Source organism: Mixophyes fleayi, chromosome 2, assembly GCF_038048845.1.
Source record: "Mixophyes fleayi isolate aMixFle1 chromosome 2, aMixFle1.hap1, whole genome shotgun sequence".
NCBI classification, from domain to species: Eukaryota; Metazoa; Chordata; class Amphibia; order Anura; family Limnodynastidae; genus Mixophyes; species Mixophyes fleayi.
This window is the reverse complement of record NC_134403.1, coordinates 139,791,416-139,807,106: the sequence shown is the minus strand read 5'-3', so window position 1 is coordinate 139,807,106 and position 15,691 is coordinate 139,791,416. Positions and strand designations below refer to the sequence as shown.

General features: G+C 38.0%; 1 protein-coding gene across 3 annotated transcripts in view; it reads left to right on the top strand.

Moving 5' to 3' along the window:
• The window catches only part of LOC142141515 (cohesin subunit SA-2-like), a 101,648-nt gene that overhangs the window by 56,376 nt on the left and 29,581 nt on the right, over nucleotides 1–15,691 (top strand). For all 3 annotated transcript variants that reach the window (XM_075200066.1, XM_075200065.1, XM_075200067.1), the window contains exons 16-24: nucleotides 1,306–1,411; nucleotides 2,729–2,832; nucleotides 3,081–3,173; nucleotides 5,779–5,868; nucleotides 6,935–7,138; nucleotides 7,643–7,716; nucleotides 8,666–8,753; nucleotides 11,560–11,640; nucleotides 12,624–12,716. In XM_075200066.1, the coding sequence (XP_075056167.1) occupies nucleotides 1,306–1,411; nucleotides 2,729–2,832; nucleotides 3,081–3,173; nucleotides 5,779–5,868; nucleotides 6,935–7,138; nucleotides 7,643–7,716; nucleotides 8,666–8,753; nucleotides 11,560–11,640; nucleotides 12,624–12,716 (933 nt within the window). The remainder of the gene's footprint in view (nucleotides 1–1,305; nucleotides 1,412–2,728; nucleotides 2,833–3,080; nucleotides 3,174–5,778; nucleotides 5,869–6,934; nucleotides 7,139–7,642; nucleotides 7,717–8,665; nucleotides 8,754–11,559; nucleotides 11,641–12,623; nucleotides 12,717–15,691) is intronic.

The following is a 15,691-nucleotide window of genomic DNA, read 5'->3' as shown; positions in this document are numbered from 1 at the left end:
AAGGATGTAACATCATTTTAGGCCCAGTCTCCTGGGAGAGGACAGTTCCTACAGGAGAGTGGCATGTGTCCATTTTGACCACAAATGACATTTCTGGATTAAGATTGGCTATAGAAGCAGAGGTAGATGGTTTTCAGATGCACAAATTCAGCTCCATTATCATGGGACCAGTTAAACAAAACATCTTTCTGAGTAAGTGTGATGATAGGATCAATAATTATAGAGAGGTTTCTAGTAAATCTTCTGTGGAAGTGTACAAATTCTAGAAAAACTCTGCTTTTTATTCTCACTTTTGGGAATAGGTCATTTTCGTAAACACTTAATCTTGCTAGGATCTATACCTAGACCATACAGGAAGATGATGTATCTGAAAAATTGGATTATGTGTTCTGAAACTCACACTTATTTAGTCTAATATATAATTGTTTTTGTGGAGATGCTCTAAAGCCAGTTTTTTAAAGATCTCTGCAAATTGCAATGTTTCCAGTAACTCAGGGATTAATGTGAGATTATTTTGTTTATTGACAGTTACTTTATTAATATCCCTGTAGTCAATTCATGGACATATATCTTGTCACTTTTCTCCACAAAAATACGGCTACCTGGTTCAGAGAGAATAAATTCACCTGAAAGGCATTACAGCTCCTGGCTGGAATTTAATGGAATCATACATATCATTCTCATCATCAGATATATATATATATATATATATATATATATATATATATATATAAAAAAATATATATATATATATATATATATATATATATATATATATATATAGCGCCACTAATTCTGCAGCGCTGTACAGAGAACTCGCAGTCTAAATTCCCTAACACACACACACACAAACTTCATTTGTTCATTACAATCATAGGCATGTTTGAAGCAACTTCAATACATAATACAACTGATATGCCCTAATATTTGTTTTAATGGCCCTATCTTTGTTCTACACTACCTATACTTTTAGGAAGTCAGAATCTGAGATTGATTTATTAAGACCTTATTTCCATCTAACTGAATCCTGTGTACTTTATCACTTTAGCACTCTTTTGTGTGTACAGTACTACCAATGGTTCCAATGTTTATACTGTATGATGTCAAGTTGTATCTGCAAGTCACTATCTGCACCCTGTTCCTAATTTTTATTATTTAGAATCTTTCTGTTTAACTTGTGTGGTGTGTCAATTGTATCACTTGATGCAGACTGTTATTTAAGTTCAGAACTTAATTCACAGAACTTACCTAACCGTGCCATGTTACTTGTAAATGAAAGTCTATTATTGGTTTAACTGCTTTTAGATGCATGACCATGTGACATACCTTGTTGACAGTCTGTGGGATTGCACACCTAGATTTCTTAAAGACTGGCAATGTATGACATCCATCCTGCTGCAAGATATTAAAGGTAAGAGTGCTGGTGAGTTAATGAATCCAAAACCTAATACTGTCTATGGATGGTTTTATAAGTTGATAGAAAATATAAATGACTGTTATATAATTAGAAAACAAATAATGCAACAGTTCTCAACTTATTTCTTTGTATGCTATGTAATGTAGATATCACTGTAGAATGTAGATGAAGTGTGATAAAGGGTAGATGTGGGCAGGGCTGCCATCAGAAATTGTGAAGCCCGTTACATATCAAACAAGCGGGGCCCCCCTCCTTCTTCTTGACCACACAGTTCCCCCCCCCGATCAGGTGGATGCAGAGTTGTTGTGTGGAGCCATTACACCCAGACCTCCCCACATGGCCCACAGACCGCCCCACATGCCCTTTACATGCCCATTAGACATTCCTACATGCCCCATAAAATTATTTTACATGCCCCACAGCCTGCCACCTTTACCCTGCTGATGGTGGCCCTGCATGTGGCATTGGTTTTGGTCAACCTAGTGCAAAGACAGCAATGATTGTGCTCTGCTGGCTTCTCTGTAATTCAGCACTTATCAAAACGTAGGAATGTACAATCACTCTATAGGGCAGTTTAAATTGTACGCAATGTTCCTAAGAACATTGCAGATGCACATTTTTACCAATTTTACAGTAAAAAGTAACAATAATTTTTGCTCGCACCTCTATAGGGCATGAGCAAAAATAAGCGTTACTTCTGTAAAAAAAATATATATATATCCGCGCAAGGTGTCTAGCGGCCTTTCCTGGAGGCACCTTGTGTGGATATTTTAAGCATTGAATCTGCCCCTATGGATAATTTCATAGTATTTAGTATCTAAAGAATGTATGTAGGACAACTGGACACACAATATGGGATAACAGTAACCACCAATCCCTTCTTGTATTATGACAATTTATTAAAACTTATTTGATACAATAGTGTGTAGGTCCTTGCACTGTGTGACACCCTCCCCCATATTGCTAGTGCTAACTGGCCAGGACTATCTACCACATTATGAACTAAAAGGGGTAGGTGGTGGCTACTTATAGTAGTTTAGGTAACAGCAGAGCTCTACTTTGCCTTTATTCTACAGTATAGCCTTGTTTCTATTTCAATAAATTTGCTTTTAGAGTTATGTGGAAAGAATGTTTATTGCCATTTTACCTTTATTGCCACATTATTTAATGTTGTACACTCCACTACCTCTGGTGAAAGCAGTTTCACCATCTTCTACTCTTTCAATAACAGCATGATAGGTGTGTGGTAAAGTGCAGATTTATTTACATTCTATTGTACACTGTTCTAGTAATGGTTTTATTGGGTTTCAGACTTGAGTGCAACTCAGGAAAACCTGCTGGTAGAACTCCTGTTGGCAGCTGTACGACAGGCTGTAGAAGGCCACCCTCCTGTTGGGAGAGGAGCAGCCAAGAAGGTGTGTTAATCTATATGCTTTCAAAAAGCAGCACCTCATGTTGCACATTTTGTAAGTAGCAGGAATGAGTGGGGCAACTGTCATGATGTATGTGCTATGTAATCCTTGGGGATTGAGATGGTATTGTCTCCCTTACATTATATGTTTTCACTTTATATATTTCTTGCATGTTAAGGTCATTCTAGTTTTACAGGACAAATGTGAAGCACGTTAAATCTTTGTGTATAAATTGTACTGTTTTATGCTAGGTATTCTCAGCCAAGGAGAAGAAAATGCAACTGGAAGACAGAGAAGGAATTACTAAACACTTCATAGGGACCCTTCCCTTGCTCTTGGCAAAGGTAACACAAATGAAAATGTTGCCAGTCACTTGAGCTACATCAAAACAACCACAGGAGCCAAGATGTGTCCTGTGGGATCATCAAGTACTGCAGCAAATACAATAACTTAGAGATCTGACATGAACAAGAAACAAAAGTCAGTGTAGATAAAATAATGTCTTATACCTTGTAGGATAGCATTCATTCAAATTCCCAACTCCATTATGAATTGAAAACCTTACAAAGATATTGATTTTTTTTCTTATGTTTTGAGCTCAAGATTGCTTTGTTCTACTTAACAAATATTTTTTTATTCCTAGAACTCTAATAATCAGTTTCAAGTCATAATAAAATAGCTATGGGATGTTAATACTATATTGATCTATTGCCAGTTATACTACATCTTAGTGTAAATGATACAAATACAGTATTAGACGTCAGCAAGGACATCTGCGATAATACTGCATGTCTCCTGCGCCTGCGTCTCATGTTGTCTTCTTCCCATATAGTGCAAATGAGCTGTAATGTGGACCATGAAATATATTATATAGAGTGGAACCTTTGCTTTTTTCTGGGGGTGTTGTTGATTTTGCTTGTGCTTAGTTTAGTTTGGGTTGTATGTACAACAGAAGTACAAACCTTTTGTATGCTGTTATGGCAGTACCAATCAGCACTGAACCATTGCAGTGCACTTTTTTAATTTCACTTGGGGTATAAATGATCAGGTTCTGGTAATATATGTGTTAACTTGATGATAGTTATAGGTGATGTCATGAAAGCACTCAACGCACTAGTGACTTGGATGTTACTTTGAGGGGTTAAACAGGATTTCAGCACCTTGCCCACATCTATCCTACAGGTTGCAGTTCTAGCTGAAACACATGCCAAAGGGTTCTCATACGCACTTAACACTTCATACTTCTTTTCATATGGAATTCTTAGCGTAACACGCACAAACTTATTACGTTTTAGATTTAATATAAAAATGTACAGGGCCCTAGATATAATAAATAATCAAATAAATAACATACAAAATAAATGCAATAACAGAAAATAAACAGGATAAATTGACAGAAAATAGAAAACATATGTAGTATAATATGTATGCCTGGAAAGTGGCAAAAGTGTGCAGCTTCTCAATTCAATTGAGCACCCCAAAAGACTGCCAACTTCTCACATACTGACATGGTATTATAATCACTCATGCTGCTGATGGCTCCCCTCCTCCTTGTTAGGTCAATCAAAAAACATAATTGTAAATGCTAATGATGGCTTATAACTCTGGCATTCTAAAGCACTTTTCTTCAGGACTTAGAAATACAATATCTCTTCCAAAAGGAGGGTCACAGAAAGATACATTCACTAACCCGGGAGTGAGTTCAGTCACAGTTACATACCAAATATAGATGTAAAATATTAAACACGGCGGGGAACGTGAAGTTTCTAGCTTATCTGTACAGCTGCTATCTATAAGTTGGTACACCTCATATAACTATTGTCAATTAGTTTAGGTTGGCACAGAGATCTCTCAAAACATGAAATATAAAGAAGAGTGTTTTTAAGTGTTAGTTTTTCTATATAAATACATATGCCCTGTGTGAGGGATGTTTACAGCTTGTGTTCTTTGAAGCTGCATCTACCCGACCTATAGATACCACTGAGTCATTCCTTCTTCCTAAATTGACAAGACTAATACCTTTCATTACTAATATCTCCCTGTCTTTACAAAATTAAACCTTAATTTATATATAGTTATATATAGATGGCAGGAGGGAAATTGGGTTATCAGTGACATGGAGAGATGCAAGTGCCAAGCTGGCTTCCTGACACACTGTGTACCCTTTGATGTATTCAATATAGTTGTCCACCCCCCCCCACCCCTGCTCTTACTGTTCACATTCCTAAAGCAGTTTGTCGGTGGAGAAACCAGTTACGGAATGTCATATCTTTATTTTAAGTTTTTACTTGCACCTCCCCATCTGAACAAGCATGGTAAAATAAAGATTATTATCTCAAGTATAAAATGATGTAAGTGCATTTCTTTTCTTAAGACATTATGACTATTAGGTAATTATATATAAAACAGGGCCTTCATGGTCAGTGTAAGAATTAGCTATTTATTTGCTTTAGCACATAGGTGCAATTATCAGCACGGTGGCTAAGTGGTTAGCACTTCTGCCGCACAGCGCTGGGGTCATGAGTTCAATTCCCGACCATGGTCTTATCTGTGTGGAGTTTGTATGTTCTCCCCGTGTTTGCGTGGGTTTCCTCCGGGTGCTCCGGTTTCCTCCCACACTCCAAAAAAACATACTAGTAGGTTAATTGGCTACTATCAAAATTGACCCTAGTCTCTCTCTCTCTCTATCTGTCTGTGTGTATGTTAGGGAATTTAGACTGTAAGCTCCAATGGGGCAGGGACTGATGTGAGTGAGTTCTCTGTGCAGCGCTGCGGAATCAGTGGCGCTATATAAATAAATGGTGATGATGAATTATCATACTGAAAGATGAGCAATTACACAAACTGTTATTTTTCACTTTTCTCTTATAAGTTATAAAGAATTGTTTTGTTTTTTTCATTAATCACTTTTTAGTCACAATTAATATTTAGTTTTTTATTTTTTAATAGTTTTCAACAGATCCTGATAAAGTGATGAACCTTTTACAGATCCCTCAATATTTTGATATGGAGGTTTATTCTGAAACACATATGGAAAACGTAAGTACCGTATATACTCGAGTATAAGTCGACCCGAATATAAGCCGAGGCACCTAATTTTACCACAAAAAACTGGGAAAATTGACTCGAGTATAAGCCTAGGGTGGGAAATGACTTGCTTCTTTTAATAAACTCAGGCTCCCAAAATGTCTCCAAATGTACCAAAAAATCAGCAACCATATTAGTAAGGTGTATATATTGTGTATATATAGTGTATATAGCGTTCACATGGGATAGCAGATGTCACAATTTGGAAAATATTGGAGAGGATATGTGCCTGGTAGGGAGGGAGGGATTTTCTTTAGCCCTTAACTTCCACTGCGGAAGATAAGAGCTGAGGGACCGCAGAACAGGCACTCACTCGAGTATAAGCCGTGGGGGGCTTTTTCAGCATAAAAAATGGGCTGAAAAAGTAGGCTTATACTCGAGTATATACAGTAATACTTGTAATTCTGTTCTGCTCTCACTACCAGTCTGCCTTTTGTGAACGTAACCTCATTACTGATCTCTACACATAAGAGCACAGTCCATTTTGTGATCACCTGATCATTCTTATGGCGTTGACATTAAACTGTGACCTGTACATATTGATGGAAAACAAACAAGTTGATGATTTTTTTTTTTGTTTTATAGTGTTAGCTGCTTGCATATGTAAGACATTTACATCAATTTAATTTTAAATAATTGAGGGAAAACTATTTTGCAAGTGTTTTACCATAATTGTAAATAGCTCCTAATTTGAGCCTGTTATTATCAGTGTTACTAAGTGGCAAGTTGCCAGTCATAATTTGGAATGACTGTGATGGGGTGGATGCAGAAATTAACCCACACTTCCATGAAACAAAGGCAGAAATATGAATATATGACCCATAAGGAACAACTACAAATATTTCTCTTATTAGCCATTTATATAGCAGTGAAGGATAATCAAAGGCAAAAGTGATCAAAGCTTGATTACAAGATACACGTTTACAAAGAAAGATACAATGTAATAGAAAAACAATTTTAAATGCAAAAATGAAATGTCAGTGCATGGAAATCTTTTTAACTCCAGTTTGTATTACAGCACTTGGAGGCCTTGTTGAAGCAAATGAAACACATAGCTGTAAGTCACTCCGACCCGCAGGTGCTTGAGGCTTGCTCCAAGACATACAGCAGATTGGGTAAAGATAACCTGGTAAACCAGAATTGCGTCAATCTCTCCAAAAGACAACTGATTGACCATCTTGTGGACACTTACAACCAAATGCTGGATGATATTCTGCAGGAGGTGTGTTATATTGTAATCCCTAGTCACAGCCATATGTGTTGTTTCTTGGCTCAATCGAGATGTAGGACTCTGGATGTAGCTTACATTTTCATTTTTCTCACTATGCTTTATTACATTAATACTGCATTTATCCTACTTTGGTATTGTAATTACACTGTGCAACAATTGTTTTACCTCAAGTAAATACTTGTATGTTCTTATCATGTTCATTCGAAACTACCCTGAAGCTATTTTCAAGTCAAGAATTCAAGAATGCAATAAGGATGAAACAATGACTTCATTTTGTGAAATGCAATTTTAATTTACCAAATATGATGTTATACAGTATTTTGAAACTACAAAAAAAAGAATGTTGAGCTTTGTAAATGGATTTCATTGTTTAATTAATTGTTTATTAAGGTACTTATATTCCATGTATTTTTAATCACAGAGTGCCTTATAGTAATTAGTTTTATAGTTGGTGTTTGTGCCGGGATGGCATAACAATTGTTATTAATGTTCCAGGGAGAGGAGCCTCTGACTGCAGAGGATGTACATCCTATGTCATGCACATTGAGAAGGCTTGCAGCATTTCACAAGTGAGTCATATCACCCTTAAATATCAGGATTCTCTTTTAAAAGATGTCATTATTTTGTACCAGTGCCTTGAGAGGCTCCATTTTGTTTTGTTAAATTAATACATATATGTGGATAATGTGAGCCATAAAAGTAACCATTATAAATCACTTTCTTTAATTACTATAAAAGGTCACAGCACAGCTTAGCATGGCACCATTCACTTACTGTAAGATGTTCTTTGATATAGTGATTTGGGTTTAAGGTAAAGTGATGGCCAACTGGTGGCTTAATAAGGCTTACTAATGATTCTATTTGGGTACATTTACACAGCCAAGCACCAAGTTAATCCCTGATTGGGTAATGCTGTTTTACTTTCTCTTTACAAGATGTTTTGTTATTTGTACAGTGCAAAACTAGTTTGTAAAGCGAGAAAAAAACAAACAAACAGCAGAACAGTGCTATGCTGTATCCCAAAAATAGTATATATTAAATACAAACAAATAAATCCATCTGCAAGATTTACTAAAGCAAAGAAGTGTCTGTGGATTGTTTTTAAAGAAAAAGCAATAGTTACTATTACTATATCAACATATCCTGCTTAATTTATCATCATCAATTTGTGGATTTATAAATTTAAGTCCTCTTGTGAGACTCCTAAAATATATCATATTGCCCTTCAGTGGGAGAAATTAAATTGCAGCACAGTATTGCAATTGCATTTAATGTTTTGTCCTGTCATTAGAATACTAATCACAGTGGAAATTAGTCTGTTGAAACCAACCTGTCCCATTATTTCGGCTAATGCTCTGCGGGAGCCACTCTTACCATATGCCAGCTTTGTACCAATAGCAAAACCGCAGTGATTGGCTTCATTAAAAATATTATGACAACTTTCAGACAAAGGAAATATGAGAATCTGGACATGTTACAGCATCCTGTTATGTTACACTCTTTATATCTCATGTGCAGTGCTCATAACCTTTCTCAGTGGGATCTCTACCAGAAGACCGTTCAGCTCCTTGTGTATGATATGGAGCGGCTTCGTTTGCCAGCGCAGGTAAAATACTTTGTTTTATTTATTGGCATTGTAATGAAATTTTTATTTTAAAACCATGTATATACAATACAAAGTATATTTTGCAACACTGTTACTTCTGAAGTCAAAGGACAAGTTGATGCTGTGTGTGTGACACCATGGGGCATATTCAATTGTTAGGGGGGTATTCAATTGTCAGCGGAAACACCGAAAATCTCGCGGTCCGCGCACTATTACCTTGATTACGGTAATAGTGTGGTGTGCGGAAAAACCGTTATTACGGTAATTTTCTCGCTGGATTTCAGCTCGCAGCTACCGTAGTAACGGTAGTAGTTTTTACGCGGCGGGATTTCCGAACAATTGAATTAACCGTTACACTGAAAAATAACTCGGCGTGCGCACTATTACCGTCATTACGGTAATAGTGCGCGTAAATACCATTATTACGGTACCTTTCACACTGGATTTCAGCTTGCGGCTCAGGGAGCTGTGAGCTGAAATCCGGCTTAGTATTACCGTAATAACGGTAATACTTTTAACGCTGTGGGGAATTCAAGCAATTGAATATGCCACTATGGGCTAGATTTACTAAGCTGTGGGTTTGAAAAAGTGGGGATGTTGCCTATAGCAACCAATCAGATTCTACCTTTCATTTTGTAGAATGTACTAAATAAATGAAAGCTAGAATCTGATTGGTTGCTATAGGCAACATCCCCACTTTTTCAAACCCGCAGCTTAGTAAATCTAGCCCTATGTGTTTGTCTACATGGCAAACACACAAGATCTTCCTTACAGTGGCTTATGTTTCTACATCTACTCTGTGAATTGAAGAACAATATCCAGTGGCCAGATTATCTTGAACAAGTTGACTGTATAAACTCTGTGACTTAAGTACATTTGACACCACACTCTTCCTGCATAATTTTCACTGGAGCCTTACAGAACACCTGAAATATTCTGTGCTGCTGGTATCATTCTGATCATCTGATTGGCTACCTGTTGTTCTATCTTTGCCTGCATAAAATCCCACCTCCTTAGATCTGTCCTGCCTACTGCCTGCTCACACCCTGCCCATGTGTTCAAATTATCCCTCTTCATTGGTATCTTCCCCTCTTCCTTAAAAAAAAGTACTTGTCTCGCCCATTCTTAAAAAAGCAAATCAGCACCCTGTCTAACTACCGACCCATCTCTCTCCTCCCTTTTGCTTCTAAACTGCTCGAACGGCTTGTTTACTACCGCCTGTCTAACTATCCTTCTGGCAACTCCCTCCTTAATCTCTCCAATCTGGATATCTGGATTCTGCCCCACAGAAACTGTCAAAGGTGACTAATGATCTTCTCTCCGCCAAATCCAAAGGCCACTACTCCCTGCTTATCCTCCTGGACCTTTCTGCAGCCTTCGACACAGTTGATCACCCTCTCCCACTGCACCCTTAGCACCGTTGGCATTTTCAACACTGTCCTCTCATAGTTCATTTCCTATCTCTTTAACTGCTCTTTCTTTGTTTCCATCTCTGGCTCCTTCTCCCCTTCTTTCCTACTTCCTTGGCCCTCTGCTCTTTTCTTTGTACACCTCTTCACTTAGTGAACTTATCCGTTCCTTCGGCCTTCAGTACCACCTCTATGCCGATGACACCCAAATCTACTTCTCCTCTCCTGACCTCTTCCCTTCCCTCCTCAACAAGGTGTCCTGCTGCCTCTCTGCCATCTCCTCCTGGATGTACCATCTTTTACTTAAATTGAACATGGACAAATCTGAACTTATAGTCTTCCCTCAAGAGTCTCTCCCCCTCCCATCCTCTCCATCACGATTTGGTAATACCAACATCTCCTCTCTTTCGACTCCTTTCTCTCCTTCGCCCCCCACATACAATACTCACCCTATCCTACTGCTTTAACCTCCGCAGTAAAGCTTGTATCAGACTTTTCCTCTCCATTGGCGCACCAAACCATCATTTACCTCCTTGATTACAGCAACCTTCTCCGTACTGGCCTCTCCCACACCCATCTCGCTCCTCTTCAGTCCATACTTAATGCTGCAGCCAGACTGATCTTCCTCTCTCGCCAAACTACTTCTGCCTCCCCTCTCTGTCAAGAACTGCACTGGCTACTCGTCCACTACACAATCTTCTTCAAACTCCTCACCTCAGCTACAAAGCTCTCTCCAACTCCACTCCTCCTTACATCTCCAACCTCAGCTCCATTCATACTCCCTCTCGCCCCTTTCGGTCAGCTAATGACCGTCCCCTCACCTCCCATCTGGTTACCACATCTTACTTCCACACTCAAGAATGCTCCTGTGCTGCCTCCCTTTTCTGGAATGATCTCCCTTGTTCTATCAGGCTAACTGCGAGCCTACAAACCACCCTTAAACGCTCCCTTAAAAACCCATTTGTTCAGGTAAGCCTACCCATCCACTGCCCCACACAGCCTGCCCCTTCTTGATCCTTCTTCACCAGTCATAATAATCCTCGTCCTCATTCTTGTCCTCCTCTTTCTGCTACCTTTGCCCTCGGCACCCCTACATCAGTTATACAACTCGTCACTAGACCCTTGCCCTTGGTCTCATCTCCCTTGCCTTCGCATCTTGCATACTCTCATCCTGATAGTTAATGAGCAGAAGTTGAATATTAAAAACAAAAAGTGTTCAGGTGCTAGTCATATACACTTTAAAAATGGCATAATGTTGGTTTGCATAACTGAGCCAACTTGTTTGAAAAAAGCATCTAAGATACATTGCAGTTGCTTTACTCGACTAGAAAACACATCATAAAAATAAATCATTACCTATATTATGTTTCCTCATCATATTATTTTTTTTTGTGTAGCTTGTGCTACCTGCTCTCCAGTGTATGTATTATGCCATTGTTTGGCAGCTGGTACCTACCATAGAAGAGACACACCCCAAGGTACATTTTATGTTTTATTTATTTTGACAGCTGGGTTGGGTCTTTATTTGTTTAACTAACTAAATTATTATGTTTCAGGATGTCATGTTTGTGAGAATAGTTAGTCTGCAGTTCCTATTTAGCAACAACAGCAGTAGTTAAACTGTTTATTGGAGTATCGGACAACTGTTGCAAACATAAAATGATTCTAAACACAGCAGTATTATAGGAGAAAAAATGATAAACTTTATATAATGAAAGTGGTGGATCTAAAGTGCTAGAAGATTGGACTTTTAGCCTTTTGTACATTATGCTTCGCACACATGTTTTGCAGTAATCGTGTACCTGTAAAGTTGGCTTTTTACATGATACATTGATGGATACAGAAGCCCAATTAAACTATACAGTGGGAAAAGTACCAGTCTTAGGGAAATATACTATTTGTTCTTTGGGGAAGATGAGTGTTTTTTGGAAAACGTGATTTATTTGTATCTGAATTACTTGCTTGAATAATGCATTTTGTCTCCCTGATATTTTTTTTCATGAAGAGAGGGCAATAGGTAGAAGCTTTATTGTGATAACCTATAGATCAGTTTAGTCATTCAACTATTATTTATTGACCTATTCATACTTTTGGTGATTTGGACCTCCATATCCAAAATATTTGTGTTTAGGGCTGGGAGAATAAGAGTTGGAAAAATCCAGCACAAAAGTATTTGTTGTACGAATAAAACAGGCCTGGACAACTTGTCTCTCCAGGTGTTGTGAAACTACAAGCCCCAGCATGCCCAGGTTGGCCAGACCTGAAAAAACCTTGCATAACACTTCTTGAAGGTTGTGTTTTAAATATAATTATAATTCAGATATAGTAATTTTCCCCAAATCAAAATAATTTTGCATTGATTTTGTTGTCTGCTTTATTTGATTCAAATTGAGTTACATTTCTACCAACATAAAAAAAACAAGAAATGTGTTTTTTGTGGTTTTGTCAAATTTTTTTTTAGGAGGAGCTCTGTGTGCATATATCACAAGTGAAACACTTTTGTCAGCTGTGTAGAAAATACTTAGATCATCAAGATCAATCTGTGAGAGAGCAGGTAAGTGCTGCTTAAATGCGTTTTTCGGTCTTTGGATAACCACTGCTATTTAGGGCCCCTACCCCAGTGTACCCCTTTGCCCATACCGAAAGGTTAGAGGCATGGTTTTTTCCTAATTAGCAGAAGTTGACTATCCTTTAATAGTTTTTTGGGATTTTTTTTAATATAATTTTTGTATTTTGGAGCTGTTTCCTGAACATTGTTGGTATTTTTACATCCGCAGCAGGTGACCTTTGTGCTGTCCACACATAGCTTTATGTTTACTCAGTAAAGCAGTGCACAACACCATACCTGGAATGGGGCTGCCATAGACAACCTTTTGGTTACAGATTTTTGACCAGGAACCATACTATGGGTCCTTGGTCATCCATTTGCGATACACCGTTTTCAAATTGTACAGTTCAATGTGGACGCCTATGCTTCTGAACTGATGAAGGAAAATTCTGTGATGTCATATTAGTGATTTCACTAGAGAGTGTCCTTTGTCTTGTGAGAAGCAGGAGACAGTTTACTCAGGTGTCACCTATTGTGAAATCCTATCTTTACCTGGCATGTTGTCTGATGTTAAACTCAGATTAGACTGAATCTATCAATGTTTTCTAGGTTGGGCTACATAGTTTAAAAGGAGTAAGTTATAAGTGAAAAAAGGTTAGAAACGAAATATTGTGGGAAATAAACAGGTACCCTTGCATCTGAGCCCTATAAATGTGTTAAACCTGGCATAACAGCCTTATTTACAGTCATGGGAAAAAGTTTTGAGAATGACACAAGTATTGGTTTTCACAAAGTTTGCTGCTTTAGTGTTCTTAGACCTTTTTGTTAGATGTTGCTGTGGTATACTGAAGAAAAATTACAAGCAAAATAATAAGCTTTTGTAAGTGTCAAATGATTTTATTAACAATTACATTAAGTTTATACAAAGAGTCAATATTTGCAGAGTTGACCCTTCTTTTTGAAGACCTCTGCAATACGCTCTGGCAAGTTGTCAATCAACTTCTGGGCCACATACTGACTGATGGTCGCCCATTCTTGTAATCAATGCTTGGAGTTTGTCAGAATTTGTGGGGTTTTGTTTGTCCACCCGCCTCTTGAGAATAGACCACAAGTTCTCAATGGGATTACGGACCCAAAATTTTGATGTTTTGATCCCCGAGCAACTTAGTTATAACTTTTGCCTTATGGCGTAATGCTGGAAAAGGCATTGTTTGTCACCATACTGTTCTTGGATGGTTGGGAGAAGTTGCTCTTGGAGGATGTTTTGGTACCATTCTTTATTCATGGCTGTGTTCTTAGGCAAAATTGTGAGTGAACCCACTCCCACCAGTGCAAGGTTTGCTCAGGAATGGCAGCAGGCAGGTGTGGGTGCAGCTGCACGCACAGTGAGGCAAATATGTTTGCCCTGGTGTTAAGAAGGCCAGCAAAGAAGCCACTTCTCTCCAGAAAAAACATCAGGGACAGACTGATATTCTGCAAAAGATGCAGGGATTGGACTGCTGAGGACTGGGATAAAGTCATTTTCTCTGATGAATTCCCTTTCAGATTGTTTGGGGTATCTGGAAAAACGCTTTTCGGAGAAGGGAAGGTGAGCGCTACCATCAGTCCAACAGTAAAGCATCCCGAGACCATTCATGTTTGGGGTTGCTTCTCAGCCAAGGGAGTGGGCTCTCTCTTAATTTTTCCTAAGAACACAGCCATGAATAAAGAATGGTACAAAAAAAATCATCCAAGAGCAACTTCTCCCAACCATCCAGTAACAGTTTGGTGACGAAAAATGCCTTTTCCAGGATGATAGAGCACCTTGCCATAAGGCAAAAATGTTAACTAAGAAGCTCGAGGATCAAAACATCAACATTTTGGGTCCATGGCCAGGAAACTCCACAGACCTTAATCCTATTTAGAACTTGTGGTGAATCCTCAAGAGGCTGGTGGACAAAAAAAGCCCCACAAATACTAACAAACTCCAAGCATTGATTAAGCAAGAATGGGCGACCATCAGTCAGTATGTGGCCCAGAAGTTGATTGACAGCATGCCAGGGCGATTTGCAGAGGTCTTCAAAAATAAGGGTCAACTTCTGCAAATATTGACTCTTTGCATAAACTTAATGTAATTGTTAATAAAAGCCTTTGACACTTTTATAAAAAGATTGTAATTTTATGCTAGTAATTTTATTTCAGTATACCATAGCAACATCTGACAAAAAGGTCTAAAAACACTGAAGCAGCAAACTTTGTGAAAACCAATACTTGTGTCATTCTCAAAACTTTTGGCCATGACAGTAGTATATTTATACTTGGGGGTGAACTAGCCAATTATTTTGGGGTAACACCCATTTTATTACTAATTGTGTTACATTAACTATGGGGAGAATCATACAAATGCATATTTTTGCTGCTTGTACAAATTACACTATATGTAATTAATTATAGTCCCAAAAGGAAAAAACTATGTTAGAGTCTTGGTTACACAAAGTTGTTAAATAATAATTATATGTTTATTCAACTCGGAACAAAATGTTAAAGTGTGGTCTAGTGACAAGGACATAATATCGCCCAGTTCATGAAGGGATTAAGGCAGAGAGATGTTACAGTGTATATTGTCAGAACACTGCAACTGATACAACTCTACTTGTGTTGTTAAAAAAGATGCACACATACTTGCCAATATATTAATTTAAATTAGTACACCGTGCTGTTTCCTATGTTTCACATTAATTTACCAAATTAATTAACATGGATTGATTTGAATTAGTAATGCTAAAGTGATTTTTATAACACAAATTGCTTAATTCAACCCAGGTTAATTAAATGGGGGAAGTAAATGAGATGCAGACCATTCTGTCCCAGATAAAATACTCTGTTAGCAGCAACAGGACAAGCTGTGTTGGCTCCCAAGACAAAATTTTTGAAATGCGTTCCATCCTACAACCCCCAGTAAGGGAACCCCATTTACCATACCCACCATTACTGTTTTCACA